Below are 27,034 nucleotides of genomic sequence, written 5' to 3'. Positions count from 1 at the left end.
CAATCTGCTTGACATCTAAGGTATCCCAGAAAAAATGATACTAAAACAGAAGTCTTTGTGAATGCAACTTTTGAAACTAATTTTTCAATTTAATACTTGAGTAGATCACATTATTGTATCTTGAAATTTTAAATTACACTTCAATTTTTAAGATAATTTAAACATTGCATTTCTTTTTTTAAATTTTTTATTATTTATTGGATTAAAAAACACGTACATACATATATACATACACACATACATATATTTACATGTCCATAATACACAAGACATCTAAAACATATAACATCCTTACCATATTATTCCCCTTTACCTTTCCCCCAACTATTGCCTTTTATCTTCAGCCCCCCCTTATCTTCCCCTCCCCCTTTTTAAACACCTATTACAAACAACATCAGACCTAACCAACGGATTGACTTCCTAGACTACCAGTTAGTTTTGTTGTTAACATTTGCCTATCGGCTTTCCATGTCCCTTGTTTCATTTTTGACTTTAATAATACTTCCTATAAAAATGGTATAAATACCACAACAACAAAAAATATAAGTTTTTGAGAAGCTATTTAATTTCTCTTCTCCACTGTCGGTAAGAAAAGACAGAGAACTGCTTTATCATATTACACGAATTTCTGTGTTAAATTTTTAGTTGCGTCCTTACCCCATTCCTTTTCAAAAAATGTTAGTACCTTTTTCCAACACTCTAATTGTTTTTCTCTGTTCAAGCTATTTGAGGTTCGTGTTTCAATATCCATCCCCATCCCTTCATATAGTTTTAATAACCATTCATTGTTAGTTGGGGTTGTTTCGCTTTTCCATCTTTGAGCATAACACACTCTTGCTAGGGAGACCATGTGAAAGACCGCCCTCTCATCATCTTTACTGACTGCTTCTCCCATCATTCCCAGTAGATATAATTCCGGTTTCAACTTTAAATTTGTTCCCATTATCTGATTGATTAAATTATTTATCATCTTCCAAAATTGTTTAGCCTTACCACACTCCCACCATGTATGGAAGAAGGTCCCTTTGTTTTTCCTGCATTTCCAGCATTCTGTCTTGTTAGTTTTATAAATTTTGGCTATTTTAAAAGGTGAGAGATACCAGAAATACATCATTTTAAAACAATTCTCTCTGATATTTTGTGAACAGGTCAATTTTTGGATATCTTTCCACATTTTTTCCCATTGGTCTAATGCAATTGGATGGCCTACACATGTAGCCCATTTGATCATTTGGCTCTTGACCGTTTCCTCGTCCATTTCCAGAGATAACAACACTGCATATATTTTCCCAATTACTTTCTCATTATCTAAACACAAGATTTTACTCAAATCAACTTTCTTTATGTCTAATTCAAAACCAATTGTCCTTTCATCCATTTTAAATCTTTCGTATATTTGTCTATAAGTGAACCAATTAATATCTGTTCTCTCTTTCTCCTCAATTAGTTCTTCTCTGGATTTTATATTAACTTTATCTCTTTTTTTCACCCATATTTTAGCCAGTTAGTCTCTAGATTCGACTCTTTTCTACCAATTGCTTCATGCGGAGAAACCCATCCACATATTTTAGGTAAGATATGTCTCCTATATTTGTTCCAATATTGTTTCAAAAAGGGATTTTCTAAGAACGTGATTTGTAAAAGATTTGTTAAGTGCAGCATTACCATAAATCAGGTAATTATGCCATCCTACATTTAGGTCCTCTCCCTCCACATCTAACAGTGTTTTATTTGTCAGTAACATCCACTCCTTTATCCAAACTAAGCTACAAGCTTCAAAATATCGTTGCAGAGAAGGTAGCCCCAAGCCCCCTCTTTCTTTGCTATCTTGTAAATTTTTATATTTAATTCTTAGTCTCCTCATTATTGCATTTCTAACACCAATAATGTCTTTGCAGTTTGTAACAATGTAAAAGAAAATCATATTTGCAGCTCAAGATAATGACAAAATTATAAGGACTGAGCTGCCCGAGTCTTCATAAATTAAAATTAAGAGTGCTTTTAACACTTCATAGCGGAAAAAAGGTGAAACCTTGTATTTTTAAACTGACATTTTTTAAGTTGATAAAAATATACTTAAAGGCTACTAATAGAAAGGAGAGGTGAAGCAATAAATTGGCCCTTCCTCATGTTACTATTGTATATACTTATTAAGAAACAAAATATTACAACAGTACATGTAAAAGGGATCTAGAAGCACAAGTTGAACATAAGTCAAGAATGTGATGCAGCAGCTAAAAAGGCCAATGCAATTCTAGGCTGCATCAATAGAAGTATAGTGTCTAGATCAAGGGAAGTAATAATGCCACTGTATTCTGCTTTGGTGTGGCCTCACCTGAAATACTATGTCCACTTCTGGGCCCACAATTCAAAAGGGATGTTGACAAGTTGAAGCGTGTCCAGAGGAGGGTGACCAAAATGGTGAAGGGTCTGGAAACCATGCCCTATCAGGGGACACTTAGGGAGCTGGGTATGTTTAGCCTAGAAAAGAGGTGGTTAAGAGGTGATATGGTAGCCCAGTTTAAATATTTGAAGGGATGTCATATTCAGGAGCTAGCAAGCTCGTTTTCTGCTGCTCCAGAGAATAGGACACAGAACAATGGATGCAAGCTACAGGAAAAGAGATTCCATCTAAACATTAGGAGGAACTTCCTGACAGTAAGAGCTGTTTGACAGAGGAACACACTGCTTCAGAGATGGTGGAGTCTCCTTCTTTAGAGGTCTTTAAACAGAGACTGGATGGCCATCTGTTGAGGGTGCTTTGATTGAGAGTTCCTGTATGGCAGGGATGGGACTGGATAGCCCTTGTGGTCTCTTCCAACTCTATGATTCTATTATTCAATTCTATGATTCTGATTTAAACTTTCAAATTTCCCAGACAGTCATAGAATCATAGAATCATAGAATCGTAGAGTTGGAAGAGACCACTAGGGCCATCCAGTCCAACCCCCTGCCATGCAGGAAATCCAGATCAAAGCATCCCTGACAGATGGCCATCCAGCCTCTGTTTAAAGACCTCCAAGGAAGGAACCTATATCACCTTCCGAGGAAGTGCATTCCACTGTCGAACAGCCCTTACTGTCAGGAAGTTCCTCCTAATGTTCAGGTGGAATCTCTTTTCCTGTAGTTTGCATCCATTGTTCCGGGTCTTGTTCTCTACAGCAGCAGAAAACAAGCTTGCTCCCTCTTCAACATGACATCCTTTCAAATATTTAAACAGGGCTATCATATCACCTCTTAACCTTCTTTTCTCCAGGCTAAACATCCCCAGCTCCCTAAGTCGTACCTCATAGGGCATGGTTTCCAGACCCTTCACCATTTTTGTCGCCCTCCTTTGGACACGCTCCAGTTTCTCAATGTCCTTTCTGAATTGTGGTGCCCAGAACTGGACACAATATTCTAGGTGGGGCCTGACCAGAGCAGAATACAGTGGCACTATTACTTCTCTTGATCTAGACACTATACTTCTATTGATGCAGCCTAAAATAGCATTGGCCTTTTTAGCTGCCGCATCACACTGTTCACTCATGTTCAACTTGTAGTCTACTTGGACTCCTAGATCCCTTTCACACGTAGTTTCATTCAGCCAGGTGTCACCCATCTTATATCTGTGCATTTTATTTTTCCGCCCTAAGTGCAATACCTTACATTTCTCCGTGTTGAATTTCATTTTGTTAGCTTTGGCCCAGCTTTCTAGTCTATTCAGGTCATTTTGAATCTTGATCCTGTCCTCTGGGGTATTAGCTATTCCCCCTAATTTGGTGTCATCTGCAAATTTGATAAGTATGCTCCCAATTCTGTCATCCAGGTCATTGATAAAGATGTTGAATAGCACTGGGCCCAGGACAGAGCCCTGTGGGACCCCACTGGTCACTTCTCTCCAGGATGAAAAGGAGCCATTGTTGAGCACCCTTTGGGTTCGGCCGGTCAACCAATTACAGATCCATGTAACAGTTCCTTTGTCTAGCCCACATTTTACAAGCTTGTTTGCAAGAATGTCATGGGGAACCTTGTCAAAGGCCTTAGTGAAATCAAGATATACTACATCCACAGCATTCCCTTCATCTACCAAACTGGTAATTTTATCAAAGAAAGAGATTAGGTTTGTCTGGCATGACTTGTTTCTCTGAAACCCATGTTGACTTTTTGTGATTATGGCATTGCCTTCTAGATGGTCACAGACTCTCTGTTTAATGATCTGCTCCAGAATCTTTCCTAGTACTGATGTCAGACTAACTGGACGATAATTGTTGGGATCCTCTTTTTTCCCCTTTTTGAAGATGGGGACAACGTTTGCCCTCCGCCAGTCTGCTGGGATCTCTCCTGTTTTGCAGGAGTTTTCAAAGATTATTGCCAATGGCTCCGATATTACATTTGCCAGTTCTTTTAATACCCTTGGATGGAGTTCATCTGGTCCCGGAGACTTAAATTCATTTAGATTAACAAGGTGTTCCTCTACTATCTCTTTACTTATTCTGTGCTGAAATTCCCCTATTCTGTCCTCTGCTCCATTATCCTCAGGTTGAGCACCCTTTGCCTTTTCTGAGAAGACTGTGGCAAAGAAGGTGTTGAGTAATTCTGCCTTTTCTCTGTCTTCTGTTAGCATTTTCCCATCTTCTCCACGCAGTGGCCCTACCATTTCCTTCTTCTTCCTTTTGCTGCGGACATATCCAAAAAAAGCCCTTTTTATTGTTCTTAACCTCTCTAGCAAGCCTGAGTTCATTCTGCGCTTTAGCTTTTCTGACTTTACCCCTACACATGCCTGCTATTTCTTTGAATTCCTTTTTTGTGATTTCCCCCTTTTTCCATTACTTATACATGTTCCGTTCCAAACTTAGCTCGGTTGAAAGTTCCTTAGTCATCCATCCTGGTTTCTTGAGACACCTCCCATTTTTCTTTCTCACTGGAACTGTTTGAAATTGTGCCTTCAGTATCTCCCTTTTGAGAAAGTCCCATCCGTCCTGAACTCCTTTATCTTTTAGTATTTCTGACCATGGAATCGCCCTCAATACTTCTCTAGGTTTACTGAAATCCGCTCTCCTAAAGTCTAGGATGCGTGTCTGACTATGCCTGGCTTCTCCTTTCCACTGTATTACAAACTCCAGGAGAACATGGTCACTTCCACCTAATGATCCCACTACTTGCACCCCATTAACCAAGTCATCCTTGTTGGTTAGGATCAGATCTAAAATAGCTGACCCCCTTGTTGCCTCTTCCACCTTTTGGACCATGAAATTGTCTTCCAGGCAAGTGAGGAATTTGTTAGGCCTTGAGGATTTTGCTGAGTTTGACTTCCAGCAAATATCAGGATAGTTGAAGTCGCCCATCACTACTACATCTCTCTTTTCTGACTGTGTGGTCATCTGTTCTAGAAAGATATCATCCAATTCTTCAGTCTGACTTGGGGGTCTGTAGTAGACTCCCACCGTAACATCCTTGTTGTTTCCCTCCCCTTTGATTCTTATCCAGATGCTCTCCACCTGGCTTCCATGATTGATGTCCTGGATCTCTTCACTGGTGTAAATATCTCTGACATATAGTGCTATTCCTCCTCCTTTCCTGTTTGGCCTATTTCTCTTAATAAGGTTATACCCCTCTATTTCCACATTCCAATCATGAGACTCATCCCACCAGGTTTCAGTGATGCCTACTATATCATATTTGCTTTGTTGTACAGTGGTACCCCGGGATACGAATTGACCGCGTTACGAAATTTCCGGGATACGAAAAAGTTCCATTGGAAAAAACTGTTCCGGGATACGAAGGTTTTTTCGGGTTACGAAATTTTTTTCGGCGCGAAATTCAAACGCGACCGCTAGCCGCGCTTTGGAAAAGCCTTTTTCGGCTTGCGAAATGCATCGGGTTACGAACGCCGCGGCGGAACGAATTAATTTCGTAACCCGAGGCACCACTGTACTAGGAGTTCGAGTTCATCTTGCTTATTTCCCATGCTCTGTGCATTAGTGTAGAGACATCGCAGACCTTGGTTCCCTTTTACTTGCTGCCTGTGCAAGTTTTTTTGCCTCCCACTGTTGGGTCCTTGCACTGTTTGCCTTGTTTCCTCTATGTCAGTTTGACTATTTTCGCCATCCCTTTCGCCTTCCTTAATATTGTCTCCCTTTCCCTCGGAACTCAGTTTAAAGCCCTCCTGATCAAGTTCTTGAGACTGTTGGCAAAAACATTTCTTCCAACTGGCGTGAGATGCAACCCGTCTGTTGCAAGAAGTCCCTCCTCATGGAACCGCAGCCCATGATCGAAGAATCCAAATCCTTCTCGGCGGCACCATCTGCGAAGCCAGTTGTTCACATCCGCTATTTTCCTCTCCCTTCCTGCACCATGCCCTTCAACTGGCAGAAGAGACGAGATGACAACCTGTACATCCATTCCTTTCAGCTTCCTACCAAGCGCCTCGTAATCCCTTTTGATGTTCTGAAGGCTGTGTCTTGCAGTATCATTAGTTCCCACGTGGACCAAAAGGAAGGGGTATTTGTCAGTAGGCTTCACCAGTCTTGTCAGCCTCTCTGTCACATCCCGGATCTTTGCACCTGGAAGACAACACACCTCTCGAGACATCTTGTCAGGCCTACAAATCACTGCTTCTGTACCCCTCAGCAAGGAGTCCCCCACTACGACCACACGCCTCCTCCGAGGCTTAGCAGCGACTGTTCCCTCGGGTGGGACTCTCAGGCTCCCCTGCTCTGTCCCTGAAGTCTGTCCATGCTGCTCTTCTTCATCCTCCTTGATATGGGAAAGAGCTTCGAATCGATTCTCTAGCTGCAAGCTCCCTGAACAATTCCTTCTTGGCTTACTTCTCTTTGTGACATTCCTCCAGCTGTCTGCCTCCTCTGTTTGGCAAGTGACCTCTTCCACCTTAGCATCTTCCTCTGCGTGGTACTCATCCAAGATGGTTAGTTCTATTGTGTCCAGGAAATCCTCTTGTTCCCTAATATGCTGAAGTGTAGCTACTCTGGCCTCCAGCTGCTGCACTTTCTCCTCCAAGAGTGCTACCAACTTGCACTTGGTGCATGTGAAGTTCTCGACTTCTGTAGGCAAGAAGAGAAACATCCCACAAGAGTTGCAGGTGACTGCAGCAGATCCCTCGCTGTCCATACTGCAAAGTCTTTAGTAATGAATATAACAGTCAATCTAGTGGGAATACTTCTTTAAAGGAATGTACTGGCTGCTATCTTACACTTAAAGGGAAGGTTCTGTTTCAATATCTGATCCTAACCTGATGCCACTTGAGCAGAGTTAAAGAAAATTAAAATTCTGGAAGTTGGTATATAAAGCTAGTCTGCTAGCTCCGCCCCCTTGTGACTCACAGATGTGACTCACAGAAGTCAAATATTCTTTCTTCTAAGAAGAAAGATATTCTAAGATCCATCCTATCAGTCAGCCATGGAGTCATTACTAGGCCAAAATCTGTATCTCTATGTGAGACCTATATATCTCACATCACCTAAGAAGTTAGCTGGAATGTCTGAACAGTTCCTTTCCGAAACCCATTTCAAAGGCCTACTACAGCCATAATCTCCTGGGATGAAAACATACAGAAACAAATTCAGAGAATAGGTTTACCTTCATGAAATAATGACATGTGAAATTAACCCTGTCTGTAGGAAGGCATCAGAAACTGGCTGCATTTCAGAATAAATAACACAGCTGTACTTGTCATTTTCCTATTTCCTCATATCACAACCTTATAGGGGCCTAAGCAGATGGGCAGGACGATATGGGTCAAGCCCGTGCTATCCTGCTCTTGTTTCTGACCCAGGTCAGTTACTGGGCTGGCACAGCAACAGACAGGTTTTTACAAATACATATGACATTGCACCATAAAGCTGCTACCACCACACCCTCTTTACATGCCTCTGCCATTATGTCTTCTCAGAAGATTCGTATCATAGCTCAATAAGACGGACACTGGACACCTGGGTACACCCACGTGGCCAGCCACCCCCATCAAATGCCACAGACCACAATGGGAGTCTTCTGGGATGTTTGGGCAAAAGCAGGTAAAGGACATGCAAGGTCATATGGTGTGCCAGCTGTCACTGTGGAGTTTCAAGAAAATTCCTCTGCAAACAACAAGGTTTTTTTGCACTGGACTAAGGCCCTGGGAACAGTCCAGAATTACTGGACTGGTGTCCAAGCTGGCCGATCCCAGCCCAAGGCTAATGTCCTGCATTATCTATACAGGACTATGCCAGGCCAGGGGCAACACAAGCCTTTTGATCTATGCATACAAGCCTATAGACACAATATAACCATGTGGTATCACTAACTGCCTGCTTAGAAGTTCTAACATTCAGACGAAGAGTTAGAGTAGTCAGGGAGGGGGGTGAGGAGAGGATTGGTCGGGCGGAGATACCACTGGAGGGAAAGGAGGACCCAGGGGAAGTAGAGGATGAGGGGACGAGGCCCTTGGGGAAGGGTATAAAAGGTGAGGGAGAGGAGAACGTGTGGAGGAGGGAAGATGTGGAAGAACATGATGTGGGGAGCAGTCAGAGCAGGGCCAGGAAAGGTGACAAGAACTCCCTCGAGAGAGGGCCGCCCCATGACCCTTCAAGGAAGACATGGGCTGCTTAGAGTGGGACCTCACCTAGAGGTAAAGCTTCGAGACCCTAAAGAGGAAGGGGACTTTAGATATCCCCGGGAAGGGAGGTGGCGGAGAAAGGATGGAGGAACCTTGGAAGGGGAGTGGTGTGATCCTAAACTGCTGTGGGAGCAAGGTGCAGAGCCATCGGAGAGGGACAAGTGTGAGCTGGAGATTTTGGAGAAGTGCTTTGGGCCAAAAGAAAAGTTTGGGAAGGAGTCTCCGTGAAGGAATGGAAGGACGCCTGGAACTGGGGGTTTTATGTTTGGGTGTTGGGTTTGTGACTGAAGTTCAGTAAAGTTTTAAAGCATTCCACCAGCATGTCTGCGAGTTTGTAGTCCAAGCCCTGAGTTTGGAAGCCATGTGGAGCCAATATGTCTCAGGGTTTGCACGCCCCACCCAAAGCATGCCATCTAGATCTATTATTAATGAGCACAAGGAGTTGAGTCACAAGTGTAACCTGTGCATCTTCTAATATACAATACACAACAGCAGGTATTTCTACACCTACAGGCAGCATGTAACAAACTCTAAACTCTAAATAACAAACTCTAAGCAGGGCTGAAAGCCAAGGGGTTAGTGTAAGAAAGCAGACACAGCTATGTGAGGAATCTGTAGCCCCCCCCCCCCAAAAAAAAAACACATATGCATTTTAGTATGTTATACCTTCAACATGGGCTAATACAAGCCATATTAAACTTTAGTTTATCTTAAATTACTTTTTGTGCCTTTGGGCACATTTATCATGCAAATCTTAAACTGATTTGATTGTTGCAGTTTCCTTTACAAAGCAACAGAGCTCAGTGGTCTGAGTATTGAAATGGGACTCTGCGAGACCAGAGTTTGAACCCCCACTTGGCTGTAGAAATTATTTAGTCGTCCCAGAGAAAGGCAATGACAAATTCCCTTTGAACAAATCTTGCCACAAAAACATGACAGGTTCATCACCTAAGTCAGAAATGACTAGAAGGCACACATTCTCTTACTTTAAAGAATTTCCAGTGTGGAAAGAGCATTTCCATAAAATTTAAACATAGTGGCATAGTGGTTTGAGTGTTGGACTGCAACTCTGAAAACCAGGGTTCAAGTTCCTACTCAGACATGAAACCCACAAGGTGTTCTTTGGCCAAGTCACATGTTCTCAGCCTTGGGAGAAGACAAAGGCAAACGTTCTCTGAATAAATCTTGCCATGATAGGTTCACCTTAGGCTCGCCATAAATTGCGAAAGACTTGAAGGTACACAACAAAACAACAAACTGTACATGTGCTAGATTTGACTGGCTCCATCCCTCAATAAAAAGGCAAAGACCTTTTTACTGAGGCAGGCCTTTGGCAAATGGCTTGACTTACTGTAGAAGAGGCTTTTAATTTTGCATTGATTATATTTATAAAATGATAATTCCATTTGTTTAATTTTAATTCACTTTGACTCTCATTTTTTAATTTATTGGGAATAAATAAATACACAAAGATGCCCTTAATGTAATAGCAGGAGGAAAAACTGTGAGCAAACCTTAGCAGCATATTGTCACTTTCTATTTCAACTGCATACTGGTTAACCACTGGCATTGTAAATCTTGTTATTCATATATGAACTTTGGCATGGCAAAATAAACTGAAACTATGGAATATACAACACTAGCATTCAATGGCTAAATTTCACAATGTTGTATCACAATCACAACAGTTTGGAGGCATGCTTATTTAAATGATCATGTATCAAGGAACTATAAAAAATGCATGTCTCAGGTTGATTTTTCTGCTAAAATTTATTTATTTACTACAATTATGTGCCACTCAGTGACTAGAACTTTGGACCGTTCACAAAATAAAACATGAAATATAAGATAAAAATATAAACACAAACATTAAAAAATGGCCTTCAGCACTGAACCATGATCCACTCATAAAACAATAAAGAAATGTGGTAAGATGAAGAAATAAATAATGATAAAAGATATAAATGTGAAAAGGCAAGGGGGGGAGTGTCTTCAGTTCCTCCTTCCTATCCAACACATTTTTCTTAGAAAGAACTATGTTGTGCTACCAAGAGAAACCCATGCAAATATTTTCCATTTTTGAGGGATGGAACATTATATTATGTAGACACATCTCTACATGACATTCCCATGTCATGTAGAGATGTGTCTACATAATATGTTCCATCCCTCAAAAATGGAAAATACTTGCATGGGTTTCTCTTGGTTACACAACTTGGTTCTCAATTGATACTAATATCACAGTGATACAATAAATGGCTGCTTACATTCACTCTGGAATTTATTGTAGGGCACTTATATTTCATCAGATCTAGGAATCTGGGGTTAAAGAATCATAGAATCATAGTTAGAAGAAACCACAAGGGCCATCCAGATGAGGCCTGACCAAAGCAGAATACAGAGGCACTATTACTTTCCTTGATCTAGACACTATACTTCTATTGATGCAGCCTAGAATCACATCGGCCTTTTTAGCTGCTGCATCACACTGTTGACTCCTGTTCAATTTGTGGTCTACTAGGACTCCTAGATCCCTTTCACATGTAGTCTTGTTAAGCCAGGTGTCCTCCATCCTATATCTATGCATTTTATTTTTTCTGCCTAAGTACAGTACCTTACATTTCTCCCTACTGAAGTTCATTTAGTTAGTTTTGGCACAGCTTTCTAATCTATTCAGGTCATTTTAAATTTTGATCCTTTCCTCTGGGGAATTAGCTATTCCTCCCAATTTGGTATCATCTGAAAATTTGATAAGCATTCCCCCTATTCTTTAATCCAAGTTGTTGATAAAGATGATGAATAGCACTGGGCCCAGGACAGAACCCTGTAGCATCCCAATGGTCTCCTCTCTTCAGGATGAAAAAGAGCCATTGCTGAGCATCCTTTGGGTTCAACCGGTCAACCAATTACAAATCTATTTAACAGTTGCATTGTCTAGCCCACATTTTACTAGCTTGTTCACAAGAATATCATAGGGAGCCTTGTCAAAGGCCTTACTGAAATCAATACAGAATATGCTATATCTACAGCATTCCCTTCATCTACCAAGCTGATAATTTTATCAAAAGAAGAGATCAGATTAGTCTGGCATGCCTTGTTCCTCTGAAAGCCATGTTGTCTTTTTGTGATTATCGCATTCCCTTCTAAATGTTCATAGACACTCTGTTTAATGATCTGCTCTAGAATTTTTCCTGGTATTGATGTCAGACTAACTGGATGATAATTGTTGAGATTCTCTTTTTTCTCCTTTTTGAAGATGAGGAAGACATTTGCCCACCTCCAGTCTGCTGGGACTTCCCCTGTTCTCCAGGAATTCTCAAACATTATTGCCAATGGCTCTAAGATTTGCCAGCTCTTTTAATACCCTTGGATTTAGTTCATCTAGCCCCAGAGACTTAAATTAAATTCATTTATATTAACCAGATATCCCTGTACTATGTCTTTACTTATTCTGTGCTATGTTTCCCCTATTGTGTCCTCTACTCCATTTTCCTCAGGTTGAGCACCCTTTTCCTTTTTTGAGAAGTCTGAGGCAAAGAAGGTGTCGAACAGTTATGTGTTTTCTGTTACCTTTTAGGATTTTGTCACCTTCTCCATGCATTGGCCTACCATTTTTTTCTTCCTTTTGCTATGAACATACCCAAAAAAGCCGTTTCGATTGTTCTTAACCTCTCTAGCAAGCCTTAGCTTATTCTGCACTTTATATTTTCTGACTTTACCCCTACACGTGTGATTTGTTTGAATTCCTCTTCCACATATGCTGGAAGCCGTGCCGGAAGTAAGCCTCGCACGCCATGGAAGAAGTAATGGGCCAGAATACAAGCCCCATTACTTCCAATGGGGCTCAAGCTTACCTGTTTTTTCTTTTATGGGGGGGGGGGTCTGGAACGGATCCCCCATGTAAGAGAAGGGCCACCTGTACCTATCCTTGATTTCTTTAAAAGGATTAATAGAAAATTCTCCTCATTACCTCTATGGAAACATTTTGAATGTGAGGTGCCTGCGTCAAGAATACACTTGTACAGTATGTCTGACTGTACAGTCAGCCCTCCATAGCCACTTTTTTTTTATCCACAGATTCAAGCATCCACAGCTTGAAAATATTCCAAAAAAGTAAAATTCCAAATAGCAAACCTTGATTTTTCCATTTTATATAAGGGACACCATTTTGCTCTGCCATTATATTTAATGAGCATCCACGGATTTTGTTATCCATGGGGTATCCTAAAACCAAACCCCAGCAGATAACAAGGGCCCACTGTACTTTTGTTGTTGTTCTGTGTCTTCAAGTCACTCCAACATACAGTGACTCTAAGGTGAACCTATTTATGAGGTTTTCTTGGCAAGATTTGTTCAGAGAGGGATTGCATTTGCCTCCTTTTCAGGCTGAGAGAGAGTGACTTGCTCAAGTCGCCCATTGGGTTTCCATGGCTGAGCAGGGTTTTGAACCCTGGTCTCCAGAGTCACAGTCCGCTATACCATGGTTGAAAACCACAATGAATGCAGTGGCTTGGATCTTAAATTTGGTTCTGTGAAAGGAAGAAGTTTTAACATATGGAAGGAAAGTAGTGCTTACAGAAAAACTGCCACTTATAGACTGTATATTTCTTCCATGGGTACAACTTTTCTTCTATGAATGGAAACTCTTTTTATTTGCAATGCAAAATAATAATAATAATAATAATAATAATAATAATAATGAAGCTTCAAGCCAGTTAGTTTATATCTACCTAAAATGATGGCATGCTTTTCTTTTCTTTTCCTCCTCCAATGAAAAATAAACTCTATCAATTTATTATCGTATATACTCATGTATAAGTCAACTTCATGTATAAGTTGAGGGCAGTTTTGGGTGCCAAAATCATGGATTTTGATATAACCCGTGGATAAGTCAAGGGTCAAACACTGGGGCATGTTACAAAAGATTTAAAGGGGGGAACAAAACACCACTTCCCTCCCTACATCTCCCTCTCTCAAGGGTCATAGTCTCAACATGGAAAATAGGGAAACAAACCTTGTCACACCCACACATGCACACACAAACTCTCTCTCTCTCTTTCCTTTACCAAGGGCATACTCTGTGTGTGTGTGTCCCTTGGCTCAGCAGCTGTTTGTTAGTTCTGGCTACAAGGGAAGGCTGAGGGATACATAATAATAATAATAATAATAATAATAATAATAATAATAATAATTTGTATTTATTTTTATCTCGCCTCTCCTGTAGGATTGTGGTGGCTTACAGCAATAATAAATTTTTACACTATAAAATACATATAATTCATACAATCTAAAATGTAAGTTCCACTATCCCTTTCCTTCCCCCCACCCACAAGAATAATTTCAACATAACAACAACACATTACACCCTAAATAATTAAAACACTCATCAAACCAATCAGAGACAGGGAAGACAGGGTATCTTAGGGTACCAGCAAGATGGTCCGTATCAGCAGGCTGACAGAATGACTTATTCAGGGAAGGCCTGTTGGAAAAGATCCATCTTGATAGCTTTTCTAAAGCTATCAAGATTGGCAACATTGTTGGATCTCTTCCGCCAGGCCATTCCATAATTTGGGAGTGGCAAATTAAAAGGCCCTCTGGGTAACTGCAGCCAGCCTAGTCTTTTTTGGCTGCAGTAAATTTTCCCCAAAGGACCTAAGTGTGCAGGGTGGATTGTATGGATAATGGGGGGGGGGGGGGGGGGGCGCGCGAGGACTCAAACAGGAAGCTGTTTAAAGATCCCTGGCTACAGAGGAAGGTGGACACTTCTTTTAGGAATTTTATACGCAGTATTAACTTACTGCCCCATATATAAGTCTACCTATGATTTTGGAGTCCATTATGGAGCATAAATTTCTTGACTTATAGTTGAGTGTATACAGTGTTAAGGAAAAAGCAACATGGGATATACAGTAAATGAAATAAAACATGTATGTGAGAGTCAGGGTGACTCAGCAGAAGCCAATTGAGAACCACACAGGTGTAAATGGTAATACAATTAATAAGTCCTGAATGCCAAGGACAAGAAATGTAAAGTGGATAATTGGACACACCTGACAATTGTTAAGTGGTCAAGGCTGAGATGATGAAATCATTAATTGTGGGATGAACCGAGAGAACCAATGAGAATGATGTACACGCCTACTGGGTGGAAACAGACAACAGTGGGTGGTACCATGCATTGACTATAATAATGACTATGCATCCCAATGTATTTTGTGGGTTGTAGAGTGGATAGTGAGGAGTAGAGTATTGTTGTGTTGGATAGTTTTGGAGCTGTATATAGTAGAATAAAGTAGATCTTTTATTTAAGACTACTGAGTTGTCTGGTGTCTTGGGTGAAGCTACAAGAGCCAGCTGGATCCTCAAGAAGGGTGAAGACTTCTGTGGAAGCAAGAGTGAGAAGGCTTGGAGAGTTTGTCGGGGTCTTCAGCCTATTCTCTGTAACTCTTGCTAAGCTATAACCACTGGCCAAAACTGGTCAGCGCGGTGCACAACCCGGTGGTGAGTTCAAGCCAGAGGTGAAGAGCTACAACTCCCATCATCCCTGACATACAGTACTTAGTATCACCAATTATACAGTACCTATATTAAATTTTAGTTTGATTCCCCAAGCTAAAGAGAATGTATACACATACGCACTGACATTCAACTGTTGTATTTTAGTAAAAGAGGCTCTCATTTTCTGAATGAATACATAATTTCATTTTAAAAATTGTAATAGTTTGGCATTTGAGATACTCACATACAAAGTGATGACTTTAATTTTGGCTATGCTTATGCAAAAGCTCTAAGATATTATTAGAAAATTAACTAGTTTAATCTAGAAAAGAAAAAATCAAACTGGACAATTAGTCTGATCACTCTGTGTATGCTACTACTAAATGCAACATAATTTAAAAGAGCATTAGAAATCAGGAATTATTCTTTTAGCCATCACTTACAATGTTCCATTACATTGTGTATTGTGTACACAACAAGGCTCAGGAATAGCCTCACCCAAAAAAGAACAAAAGCAGTGTATACAGAACTGTAGTAGTGGTGGTGAAGAAAACTCCATATTCGAAGGCAGGTTGTGTGAAATGTTAACCTGATTGTTTAACCCTTGCAAAATGATCTCAATAAGGGCAATTTGCTAACAATTGACAGATTAAATTATCCACGAACAGATAAAATTATTAAACATGAATTTTAACCCTAGTTCTCTCCTCCACTGTTTTTATCCCAATCCTGTGTTTGTAGGTATGCAGAAATCTAGAACACTAACATTGGTAAATGCAGCTGTGGGACGTTGAGATTTTAGTGGAAAATATTACTGTTTAAGCACTCACTTCCCTCCTGCCTCTTCTACAATGGGTATTTCTAGGGGGTTAAAGGGCTGTACAGAATGCCCTTAAGGGACAGCGTGAGGCCACCCCTTTCCTGGCCAGGTTGGGGCCACAGCAATCTCATGCCACAGCCTCTATATGGCCTCTGGAGGGCACAACAACAAGGAGCCGCAAAAAGCGGCTCCTTTTTGCGTCCTCCAAGGGGCACCATAGCTGTGAAAGCATGGCTCTATGGCCCCCCTTTAGCGCTTCATCATTTGGATGCTGCACTAGAGGTGTGTCATGATGTTGCACACCGTCTGGACTGGCACACACAAAATGGCGCCATGGGGGTGAATTTAGGGCAAGCATCATCAGGACGCTTAGTCCTGACTCTACCCACAGGCTGGCACTTTCTGCTGGTATGTATACGGCCTATGTTACCAGTAGGTGGGGGTTATAGCATTGTCTTCCCAAATAAGAATTATGCCCGTCTGTAAAATTTTCCTTGAGTCCCCAAATTTCTAGCAGAACAAAGAATAAGATGCAGAAAACTGTTTGCAACTAGCATGCTTATATTTGCTTTGTTCACTTGTCCATGGTAACTTTGTCTCTCCTTTGTTTGGAAACCTAAATAATATTCGTAAAGGCTCAACTGAAGTTTTAAGTTACTGCAATGCTATAAATTTAGGCACTGGGGGATGAAGAATTCTTATTTTGATAGCAATAGCAATAGCACTTTAAATTTCTATTCCACATCTTAATGAACTAAGCACTCTCTAAGCCAATTGTCCCCAGCAGGTTGGGAACTCATTTTACTGACCTGTGAAAGGATGGAAGACTGAGTCAACCTGGAGCCCTGGGATTGAACTCACAACATTGTGGCTGCAGTACCAGCATTTAACCAGTTCACAACCTGACAATGCTCTCATTTTGCCTACTTGTAGCTATGTCTCTAGATATTTCCTCCCTACAAGGGTGCTTTTCAATGGTTTACCCATTGTCAGAGCTAGAGATGCACATATTTGAAAGGGAAGAGAATGAAATTGAAAGTCTTCCATACTGAAATGGGCTGCCCTTATTTAGAGAAAGATCTATTCCCAATGGCACTCATGGCTCTCCGTATCTATAAGCCATGCTTGGTTCTTCAACCCTCTTTCCTTGGAGAAGGAAAAGGGCTTAAACCTTAAACAGTGGAGGACAGAGGAATAGGAAAAAGAGAAAAACTTGTGGAGGATAGTAATTATTCTTCTCAAATCTTCAGTTTAGTAATCAAAATGCTTACTTAATTTTCTGAGCAAGCTAGGGCTGGTCATAGTTTCAGATTCAATAAATTTGTTGCACTGCACTGTTCCTTTAATATATTGCCTGATATTCTAAGTGCTATTACTTCAATAGCTCTGAACATTACTAGTGTGCTCAACACCAATTTTTCTCGAGCTACTCAGTGAATGAAGTATAACATACCAGGAAATTAAGCTCAAAGGAACAGGGAGTCTCTGAAACACAATTTTACCTTCCAGGTTGTAGAGGCACAAGTGTACAATTCTTACCCTGTTGACATGCTTGGGAGTTGAATCATCTGTGGAAAAAGGAAGGAAACAATTAGATGCTCTGGAAAATGCAAAACTTATTGTAGAACAAGATTTGTATTCGTATTTTTTATCTTTCTGATGCTTTCATGAACAGTTTTATATGTCTATCACAGCAAAGCATTTTCAGGTGTGTTTTTTCCTCACACATTTTTTTCAGTGTAATACTAATTATTTTTTTTAAAAAAGTTAACACTAAAATCTATTCAACAGATTAATGAATGTTCCTCTTATAAACAATTAAAAATCACTTTGTGTTAACAAGAAAAAATACACTAGTTTCACCCTGGGAAAATGTCCACCCTGAAGGACCTGTATCCTGAAGTACCTACACTGAGAGTTCTATCATCAATTTGAGTTACAAAGTTGTGTTACATTCTGCCCTCTTCTTCCCAGATGCTCTGACAACCCCATGATCTTTTAAAGGGTTTACACAAGTTTTGTTAGGAAGAATTAGTGATTAATTATGTTGCTGTTGTTGTTATTCCATCTTCTCCCTAACAATGAGATTCAAGGCAGCTTGCGAAATATTAAAAAACAATACAAATCAACAATTATACAAAATTATCAATAAAAGTGTAAATATAAATGTTATTTAATGATCAACTAAACAATTTATAAAGTCAATCATTAAAATGCAGTTTTTCATAAAACTATATACAAACCACAAAAACACACGACACCATTAAAAGCCCATCCCAATCAGTTAAAAGCTCATCCCAGGATAGAGAAAAAGGGTTCTCCTGAAGATCTTAAAAGCTCTAATGGAAAGAGAAATGCAGTCCTTCAGAAAGTCTGGATCCAAGCTATAAAGAGAAATGATCATGAAGGGGATACTGAAATACCTATTTTTTATCATGAGTCTGATGTAACAGATGACACTATGCATGTAAACATAGTTGCACAGGCAAACCACAGTACCACAGGAAACCATTGTGGCATACCAGAAAGGTCCACAGAGCCTTTCATCACAAAGTCCCAAAGCAGATGGGTGGCAAGGAGCGGCCTCCAGCTGCTCTGGCTGCAAATTGGCCCTGGATTGTAGTGGCCACACAGTCGTCTCTCAAAGCAGGCTGCCACTGTGGTCTCAAGTGGGCTGCTGCCAGAAGCAGATTAAATCTGCTCCTTCTTCTGGTGGATTCAGACCACCTTTGGTGGCCTTGGAATGGCTTCTGGCCGCTTTAGGGACATGCATCATTGGAATACCACATCCCCAAATTGATGAGAAGCTGCTTCTTTGGGCCCATTTGTTTTAGGCCATAGACACAAACCTGCATGGTTTCCTGCCTTTCCTTGCAATGCTATCTGAATTGCAGATCCCTAGGACAAAAGAACCACAGAAAAGCAGCAAGGATGAAGGAGTACTACATTGTATACTATACTATGCAATGAAGTGACATTCTCTCAGAATGTCGCACAGCAATCATCAGACTCAGTGCAGCAGAAGTGAAAGTGCTTAAAAACACCTGTTCAGTGGGGAAAAAAAACATAATATGGTGAGCCTAAGGTGAGCCTATGTCAGAAATGACTTGAAGGCAACAATAACAATGTATTGCACTGGGTGAGGAAAATACGGTGTGCCCGCATCATAAATCAAAGCTTAATCCAGTTAACACAGATGTACTGTTAGAGGGTCGCTTGTCTATCCAGGATTCTGGTGTTCAGCCTGTTTGAAATGGGATACACTCTTCCCAAAAGATCCAGATGTTTCCAATAATGACAGAGGCTTTGGATTCTCTGGTGCGTTACAGACTGCCGAAAAGCGGCAGCCTGCACCCGACCCTTTCCCCGCCGGATTGGAGCCTCAGTGGCCAGAGCAGCAGCCGCTAAGGCCCCTATCCGCCGCTTTCCAGGCTGCGGGGAAGCGGCAAAAGGCCACTTCCCCAAGGCCTGGAAAGGGGTGTCCTTGGGGCTTCAAGCCCCAAGGACACCCCGCGGTGGCGGGGAGGAGGAGAAAGGGGCCGCTTGGCCCCTTTCTCCCTTGCGTCGCTGGGCGCAGCCATCTAAAGGCTGAGCCCAGCGACGCAAGACCATGAAGGAGCTCCGTTTCAGAGCTCCTTCCTCCGCCGACAAAAGGGCGCACTAAGCGCCCTCGTGTGGCATGACAGCGTCACGTCCGCGCCGCCTCGTTTGGAGGTGGCACGTTCGTGACGCCATCATGGTGGCCCCCATGTAGATGGGGTGCCGCCATCTTGTACGTCCTCAGGACGTATTAGGCTTGGGGGCGTCAAGAAGTGACACCCCTTTTTAAACCTAGGACGTCCTGAGGATGTCCCTTATGCCTGTCTGTAACGCGCCTCTGTCAATCATCATGGCATTACATCATGTAATACATATTCTATTTGAACAATGCTAAACAGAAGATAAAATAGTTACATATTTCTCTGCCTAATTTTACTCAAGAATTAAAACTCCCACACAAAGTCACAGATGGTAATGGTATAACAACATTTTGCCTGACAAGCAGCAATCCCTATTTAAAATTTTGCGTGTTCTCTTCAATTTCTTCTTCCAGAGATTGTAATATGCCTCCCAATCCTCTTTACTACTTCCAATGGGTATTCTGTAGCTGAAATCCTAGGCTAGGCTGGTTCTCTATCCAACTACTGCTGCAGTGGAATGTTCATCACTACATTTCAGTTCAGTTCTGACAAAACATACAGTCTGTACTATGTAGATTAATTAGATTCAAGTTTCCTTACCCTCCCATCACACCAGGTTCTGCAACAGGGACCTCAGAAAGAAATGGATGCTAGGGAATAAATTCCTACACAATGGTGAAGGCCCTTTTCTCTATGCATTCCCCCCCCCCCCCAATACTCCTCATCACAAAGGTGGTAATGAAGCTCCCCAAGGACAAAGCTCAATACATCCTCATCACCCCATGATTGTCTCATCAATTGTAGTTTGCCCTTTACTCCAACTCTCCAGAAGTGCTCACTGCCACCTCTAGTCCCACAGAACAACAGCAGAGTCTGTAACATAGACCTCAGGACCTAATAACACCACCTGGAAGATCCTATCCTCCCAGAGAGAAGTAAATAATCTTGTTAAGGACGTGATACTACACTTCCAGGTGGCTTCCATTTCCTGCCTCCAAGACAAAAATGTTTCAATACAACAGACAGGCCTTCAAAGCATCCTCTCCTTTATTTTATACCTGGGGAAGCTGAGCCTATTCACCTCCTCCTTAAAATCTACTGCCATCATGGTGCACATTAACCCTTCTCCCATGACAGCCTCTTGGTTTATATACCCTTAGTATTGCCAGGTTTTAAAAATAGTACATAAGGAATGCTCAAAATTCATGACATGCATGGTTGACAATCAAGGAGTAGCTATTAACAAGTTTGTGATCTACCTAAATATCAAATGAAAGTATTGATTCCAGTTAATTTAGCCATGGCTTTCTCTGTAAAATTAATATACAGTCCACAATCCTAAATTACATGCTGCATCCATTTATATCTTTATGAGAAGACCATTACCAAAACCACAGAATTTTGGCATCTTTTTCAGTCTATATAAAAGGGAAAATTAAACCTACACATCTTACATTAAAGATCCCGATGAAAGGATTTATCAATCTCCACCCACCTTCTGCCACTTCAATTTCCTGTTAGGAGGACCTTTTGCTGGTGCTTCCTATGCTGACTGGAAAGCTCTTTGAACTCTTAGCTGCATCTGACTTGACTTCTAACACTTGACCACATTCTTAGTGGCAGATATATCAGTTTGTCTATTTTGTCATGACACCCATACCTAGACTTCTACAATGACATGGTAGATCTGTGACTGGACACCACATTCCTGACCAAAACACTGTCATTCTTTTAACTTTCTCAGAACATTGCTCTCTCTACCTTCTGTCCCAGTTACTCATCACACGAGAAAAGAAGGTTACAATCTCAAAGTTGCTACAATTTTAAAGGATTGATTGAGGAAAGTGGAATGCCCTACCTTTCAGATTTTGCCTTCAAATATAATCTTTTGAAATCTTTAATCCAATTCTCATATTTTTCTTTAATTAACATAACCCACAAATGGAGCAGCCAGCATGGTGAGGCAGCGAGCATGGTGGAGAAGAAGAGTGAGAAACATAAACAAAAAACCCAGATTAAGTGACAGATCATCATTTCTTGAACAGCTGTGAAGAATTTGCAAGACACTTTGCGGACAAAATAGCTTGGATCACTCTGATTTGGATGGTGTAGTTGATTCAGGTCCAGTGGATATAATTTCAGCACCTGCTTGTTCTGCATTGTTGGATAAGTTTCAGTTTGTGCAGCCTGAGGATGTGGATAGGATCTTTGGAGAAGTGAGGGCCACCACGTGCATACTGGATCCTTGCCCTTCTTGGCTTCTGAAATCAGCCAGAGGGGACCGGCTGAGTAGGTAAAAGGAGTGTTGAATGCTTCACTGCAAGGCAAATTTCCATCCTGCCTAAACGAAGCTGTGGTGAAGCCATTATTAAAAAAAGACCTCCCTGGATCCCAACATCCTTGATAACTACCAGACAGTCTCTAATATTCTATTCTTGGGCAGAAAGCTATAGGTTGAGTATCCCTTATCGAGAATTCAAAATCTGAAATATTCCAAAAACCAACATGTTTTTCCTGGGTAGCTTTGCTTTTTGATGGTTCAGTCTACACAAACTTTGTTTCGTGCAAAAAAACAAAAACAAAAACAAATCATTAAAAATATTGTATAAAATTACCTTCAGGCTATGTATACAAAGCATATATGAAACATAAATGAATTATGTGTTCAGACTTGGTTCCCATTAGCACAATATATCATTATGTGCATATATGCAAATACAGGTTTAACAAATTTGGGGGGGAAATATCCCAAACCCCAAATAGTTCTGTTCCAAAGCATTTCAGATAAGAAAGACTCAATCCATACTAAAACATCTGACCAGCATCCTGTACAGCAAATGAAAAAATTCCAAGAGAGAAATCTTCAGTCTAGAAGCACAAGTAAGGAACCAGCCCTCTACACAAACCATCAGTGTACATAACTTCTCCAAGAACAGGGAAACCATATACAAGATACATTTCATTTTTCTCACAAAAAAGGAGGAAAAGAAGCTTTTCTTACTATTACAACAATCCACAACCCATAACAGGAGTACCATGAACCCGTACAACAATATTGTAAATCTACCAAGCCACACCCTGAGTCATGCAGAGGAGTATGTTCTATCACAGGTGTTATCCTTCTGCCCCTCCAAACCCCCAGATATATTTCTGTGGTGATCAAGAAGTCTTCTTTTGTCGCCTATGCCTCAAGGAACACTTCAAAGACAGCGACACCAGTTGGGACAACAACTCACAGGGATCACCTCTGTCACCACAACACAACAGTAGATGCTATATCAATATACAACAACTATATATATCAATATACAACACAATACTCAAATTTATGATATATATCCCTGTTTAAATATTCGAAGGGATGTCATATTGAGGAGGGAGCAAGGTTGTTTTCTGCTGCAGAGAACAGGACCCTGAACAATGGATGCAAGCAACAGAAAAAGAGATTCCACCTCAATATTAGGAGAAACTTCCTGACAGTAAGGACTGTTCGGCAGTGGAACACACTCCCTCAAAGTGTAGTGGAGTCTCCTACCTTGGAGGTCTTTAAACAGAGGCTGGATGACCATCTGTTGGGGATGCTTTGATTGTGAGTTCCTGCATGGCAGGGGGTTGGACTGGATGGCCCTTGTGGTCTCTTCCAACTTTATGATTTTATGATTCTAAGTAACATTCTAAGGGAAGTAATCTCCTAACATGTGTCTTTTGGCAGAAATGGGCTGTGGCATACCCTTGTGTCACTTTAAAATGCTAAAGATATGGTGTGAGTATATACAATGCGCCTGCACCACACGCAGACGCATTTTACACGGCTTCCAACTTACGTGGAAGCCACTTGGGGAAAACAACAATGGCCACATGCACGTGCCCCATTATTTCCTATGGGGCTCGAGCATAGGCAGATTTTCCCTTACGCAGGGGATCTGGAACGGATCCCCCACGTAAGGAGGGCCCACTGTACTAACATTCCACACAAGGACAGAGTACAAACTGTCAGGAATATCATTCCAAATAGGTCCTTAACAGACCTAGCCATCAAGGTCTGCGACTTTGTTCTCACACGCAACTACTTCACCTTTGGGAACATCATATACAGTATCTTTAAGTTAACAATAGCAATAGCACTTATAGTTCTATACTTTATAGTGCTGAACACTTTCTAAGCAATTTACAGTGTGTTAGTCAATTAGTCAAAAGCTGCGTACTCATTTGACAGACCTACAAAAGGATGGAAGGCTGCATCAACCTGGAGCCCTGCAAGATCTAACTCACAATATTTTGGCTGCAGTACAGCATTTAACCACTGCACTACTAGGGCTCCCTGGTGCTGTCATAGGCACATGCATGGCACCACAGTATGCCAACATCTTCTTGGATGACCTAGAACAACACTTCCTTAACTAATGAACCCAGAAATCTCCTATCTACCTGAGGTGCACTGATAATATCTTCATAATTTAGACTCATGGAGAGGACTCACTCAAGACATTTCACCAGAATTTCAACAACTTCCACCCTAAAATCAATCTCAGCCAAGAACTATCAACAGAACAAGTTCATTTTCTGGACACCACCATACAGCTACACAACAGACATCTAAGCACAACACTTTAATGCAAACGCATTGGCCACTACACATATTTTACATGCCTTCAGTTTCCACCCTGACCACACTACCAGATCCATAGTGTACAGCCTAGCCCTCTGATACAATCATATCTGCTCAGACTCACAAGACAGGGACATCAAACTCATGGAATTACAACATGCATTTCTCAAGCTACAGCACTCACCATATGAATTTTTTTAAGTAATCAACAAGGCATGACTTGTACCCAGGATTAATCTATTACTGAACAGACTGAAGACAGAAAATGATAGAATCCCAATAGTGGTCACATACAGATCCCAACTTAGACCACCTAGATAGATCATCAATGAACAAGACCTATACTGGACAATAATGCTGCTCTCTCAAGGACTCTTGGAGGCAGGCCTTTACAGCCTGCAGACAGCCTCTCAATCTCACACAGTTACTTACCTAATGAAGGACAAACAGCATGGATGGGGAAATGAGTACAAGACCTTGTCACAAACCCAGATACCAACTCTGCCCACACATCTACTCAGAGAATGTCATCATGGGACCTAATCACATCACCCACAATATTAGAGGTACCTTCATATGCTCATCGTCTAATGTGATATATGCCACCGTCTATCAAGAATGCACTTCTGCACTCTACTCTGGGCAAACAGGACAATCTGTAGCACAGAGGATAATGTAAATCAGACATAAGGAATGGAATACACAAAAACCTGTTGAATAATTCTTCAGTCTCCCTGGACATTCTATTTCAGATCTCAGAACAGTGGTCCTTGAAAAAAAAAACCTACAAAGGAAGATTGGAAAGAGAAACAGCAGAATCAGAACAGATCCACAAACTCAGATTCATTAACAGTGAATGATAGAATCATAGAGATGAAAGATACCACAAGGGCCATCCAGTCCAACCCCTGTCATGCAGGAACTCTGAATCAAAGCATTCCCAACTGATGGTCATCCAGCCTCCGTTTAAAGACCTTTTAATAATAATAATAATAATAATAATAATAATAATAAATTGTTTATTTATAAACCGCTTTTCTTCTTTGTGGTCTCTGCGAATCATACAAATGGGTTTCACTGCGCCTGTGCAGTGGTGTTCGGGAACTTCTGGAAACACTGGGCAAAGTACACTTTGCAACATATAGAAACTTTTTGGTGGTAACCCCGCCCACCTCCTATAAAGCCCCGGTTCCTGCTCTTTTCCCCAGTTCCTTTTTTCCGCCACGTTTGGCTGCTGTTTGGAACTTCGCTCTTGTTAGCTCGTTTTGGATCACTGGTTTTTCTTGACTCAGACTGTTTTTGGACTTTGGCGTTTCTTCTTCCCCCGTGTACTGGACTTTTGGACTGTTGACCTCGATTTGGATCTCGTTTTTGACATGTCGACTTCGGTAGAGATGTCTCCTCCCTTTAAAAAATGTGATGTTTGCGGGGGAAAAGTCCCGGTGCAGGATCCGCACACCTCCTGTCTTTTTTGCTTGGGAAGAAACCATGATGCCAAGGCTTGCCCTCTCTGTAAGTCAATGTCTTCCCAGGCTAGGAAAAATAGGGAATCCCGACTGACGTCCGCGATTGCCCAGGGTAAAATCCGGGAAGGGGATCCTCGCCCGTCCTCAGCTCCTTCGGTGTCTGCTGGAGCTCCGGCTCTTCCCATCCGCAAGGGTCCGGCCAGTGCCCCGCCGTCTACAGCATCGCCCTTGGCATCCGGGCAGCCCAGCTCTGGTTCCACTGTGGCCCATGGCTCCACGAAGCCCAGTGCCACCTCCAAGCCCACCAAACACCCTCAGAAATCAGGGTCAGTGGGTTCGGCCGCCGCCTCGACTCCATCACGAGACCAGGGAGTCCCCGGAGAGGCCTCGACGTCATCTACACGGGCGGTCTCCGACCATAAGGCCCATAAGGCAGCCCCGTCTGCATCCAAAGACGGCTCCAGATCCTCCAAGGATCGCTCCAAGCCGGCCAGAGCGGATGGTACCGAGCCTTCGAAGGCGAAGGCTGGCTCTCACAAGAAGGATGCCCCCAAATCTGGAGCGAGGATCTCGGAGTCGCCGATCCTTTTCTTCCCGCCTGATGCCCCGCGTGAGTTGAAGTCAGCCAAGAAGAGGCAGGCATCACTTTCGACTCCAGACGTGTCGGTTGCCAAGAAGGCTAAGCGTTCGCGGGACCACTACAACAAGTCCCCATCTAAGAGGGCAGATGCTGGTGAAAAGTCTGACCGGAGAGACCATCCTCGTCCCCGTGTGGAGTCTACGTCTGTTGTTCTAATGGAGGGAACCCTTCCTTCCGCATCCCATCAGGAGTGGCCGCTTATCCCTCATGACGACCACGCTTCCATGAGGGACGTGATGGATGCAGAGCGACCATCCTCGGTTCCAGGGCCATCGGCGTCTACCACCGTTCCCTTTCTCCTGTCGGAGGACTAGGATTCTCAGGGCCAGCGCTCCAGGTCTCCATCTCGAAGCCCCTCTCTCTCCATCTCAAGGTCCGGATGATGGTGGATATTATTACGACTCTGAAGCGGATGAGTTTTATATGAAGGTCCCTAAGGAGGTGGCGATGACTAAAATTTCCACTCGCGATCACCCTCGGGAAGACCGGCACCGGGATGAGAGACGTTCCAGTCCCGTGGGCACCTCGAAGACGGCCTCGCTTCCACCTGTGATTCGTTCAGTTGACAGGTCCAGGGTGAATGTAGTGCTTCAGGTCGAATCCTCGGATTCCGAGCCGGATCCTCCTGTCGACTCCGATGAGGACGATGATCTTCCTCACCAGTCCCCCCAAGATCTGCACCATCCGGAGGCCGCCTCCCCGTCGGATGATGTCCGTTCCTT

The 27,034-nt window shown here is 42.0% G+C and overlaps 1 protein-coding gene across 8 annotated transcripts in view; it reads right to left on the bottom strand.

Annotated features, from left to right (window-relative positions):
- The window catches only part of PDE10A (phosphodiesterase 10A), a 398,987-nt gene that overhangs the window by 82,161 nt on the left and 289,792 nt on the right, over window positions 1–27,034 (bottom strand). For 7 of the 8 annotated variants that reach the window (XM_042479399.1, XM_042479409.1, XM_042479371.1 and 4 more), the window contains one exon: window positions 17,457–17,485. In XM_042479399.1, coding sequence (XP_042335333.1) covers window positions 17,457–17,485 — 29 coding nt within the window. Of the gene's footprint in view, window positions 1–17,456; window positions 17,486–21,455; window positions 21,479–27,034 lie in introns of those variants that run through there. The other variant, XM_042479420.1, reaches the window with a different exon arrangement.

The sequence above is a fragment of the Sceloporus undulatus genome, chromosome 1 (genome assembly GCF_019175285.1).
Source record: "Sceloporus undulatus isolate JIND9_A2432 ecotype Alabama chromosome 1, SceUnd_v1.1, whole genome shotgun sequence".
NCBI lineage: Eukaryota > Metazoa > Chordata > Lepidosauria > Squamata > Phrynosomatidae > Sceloporus > Sceloporus undulatus.
The sequence above is the reverse complement of the archived record's forward strand: the minus strand, read 5'-3'. Positions and strand labels throughout refer to the sequence as shown.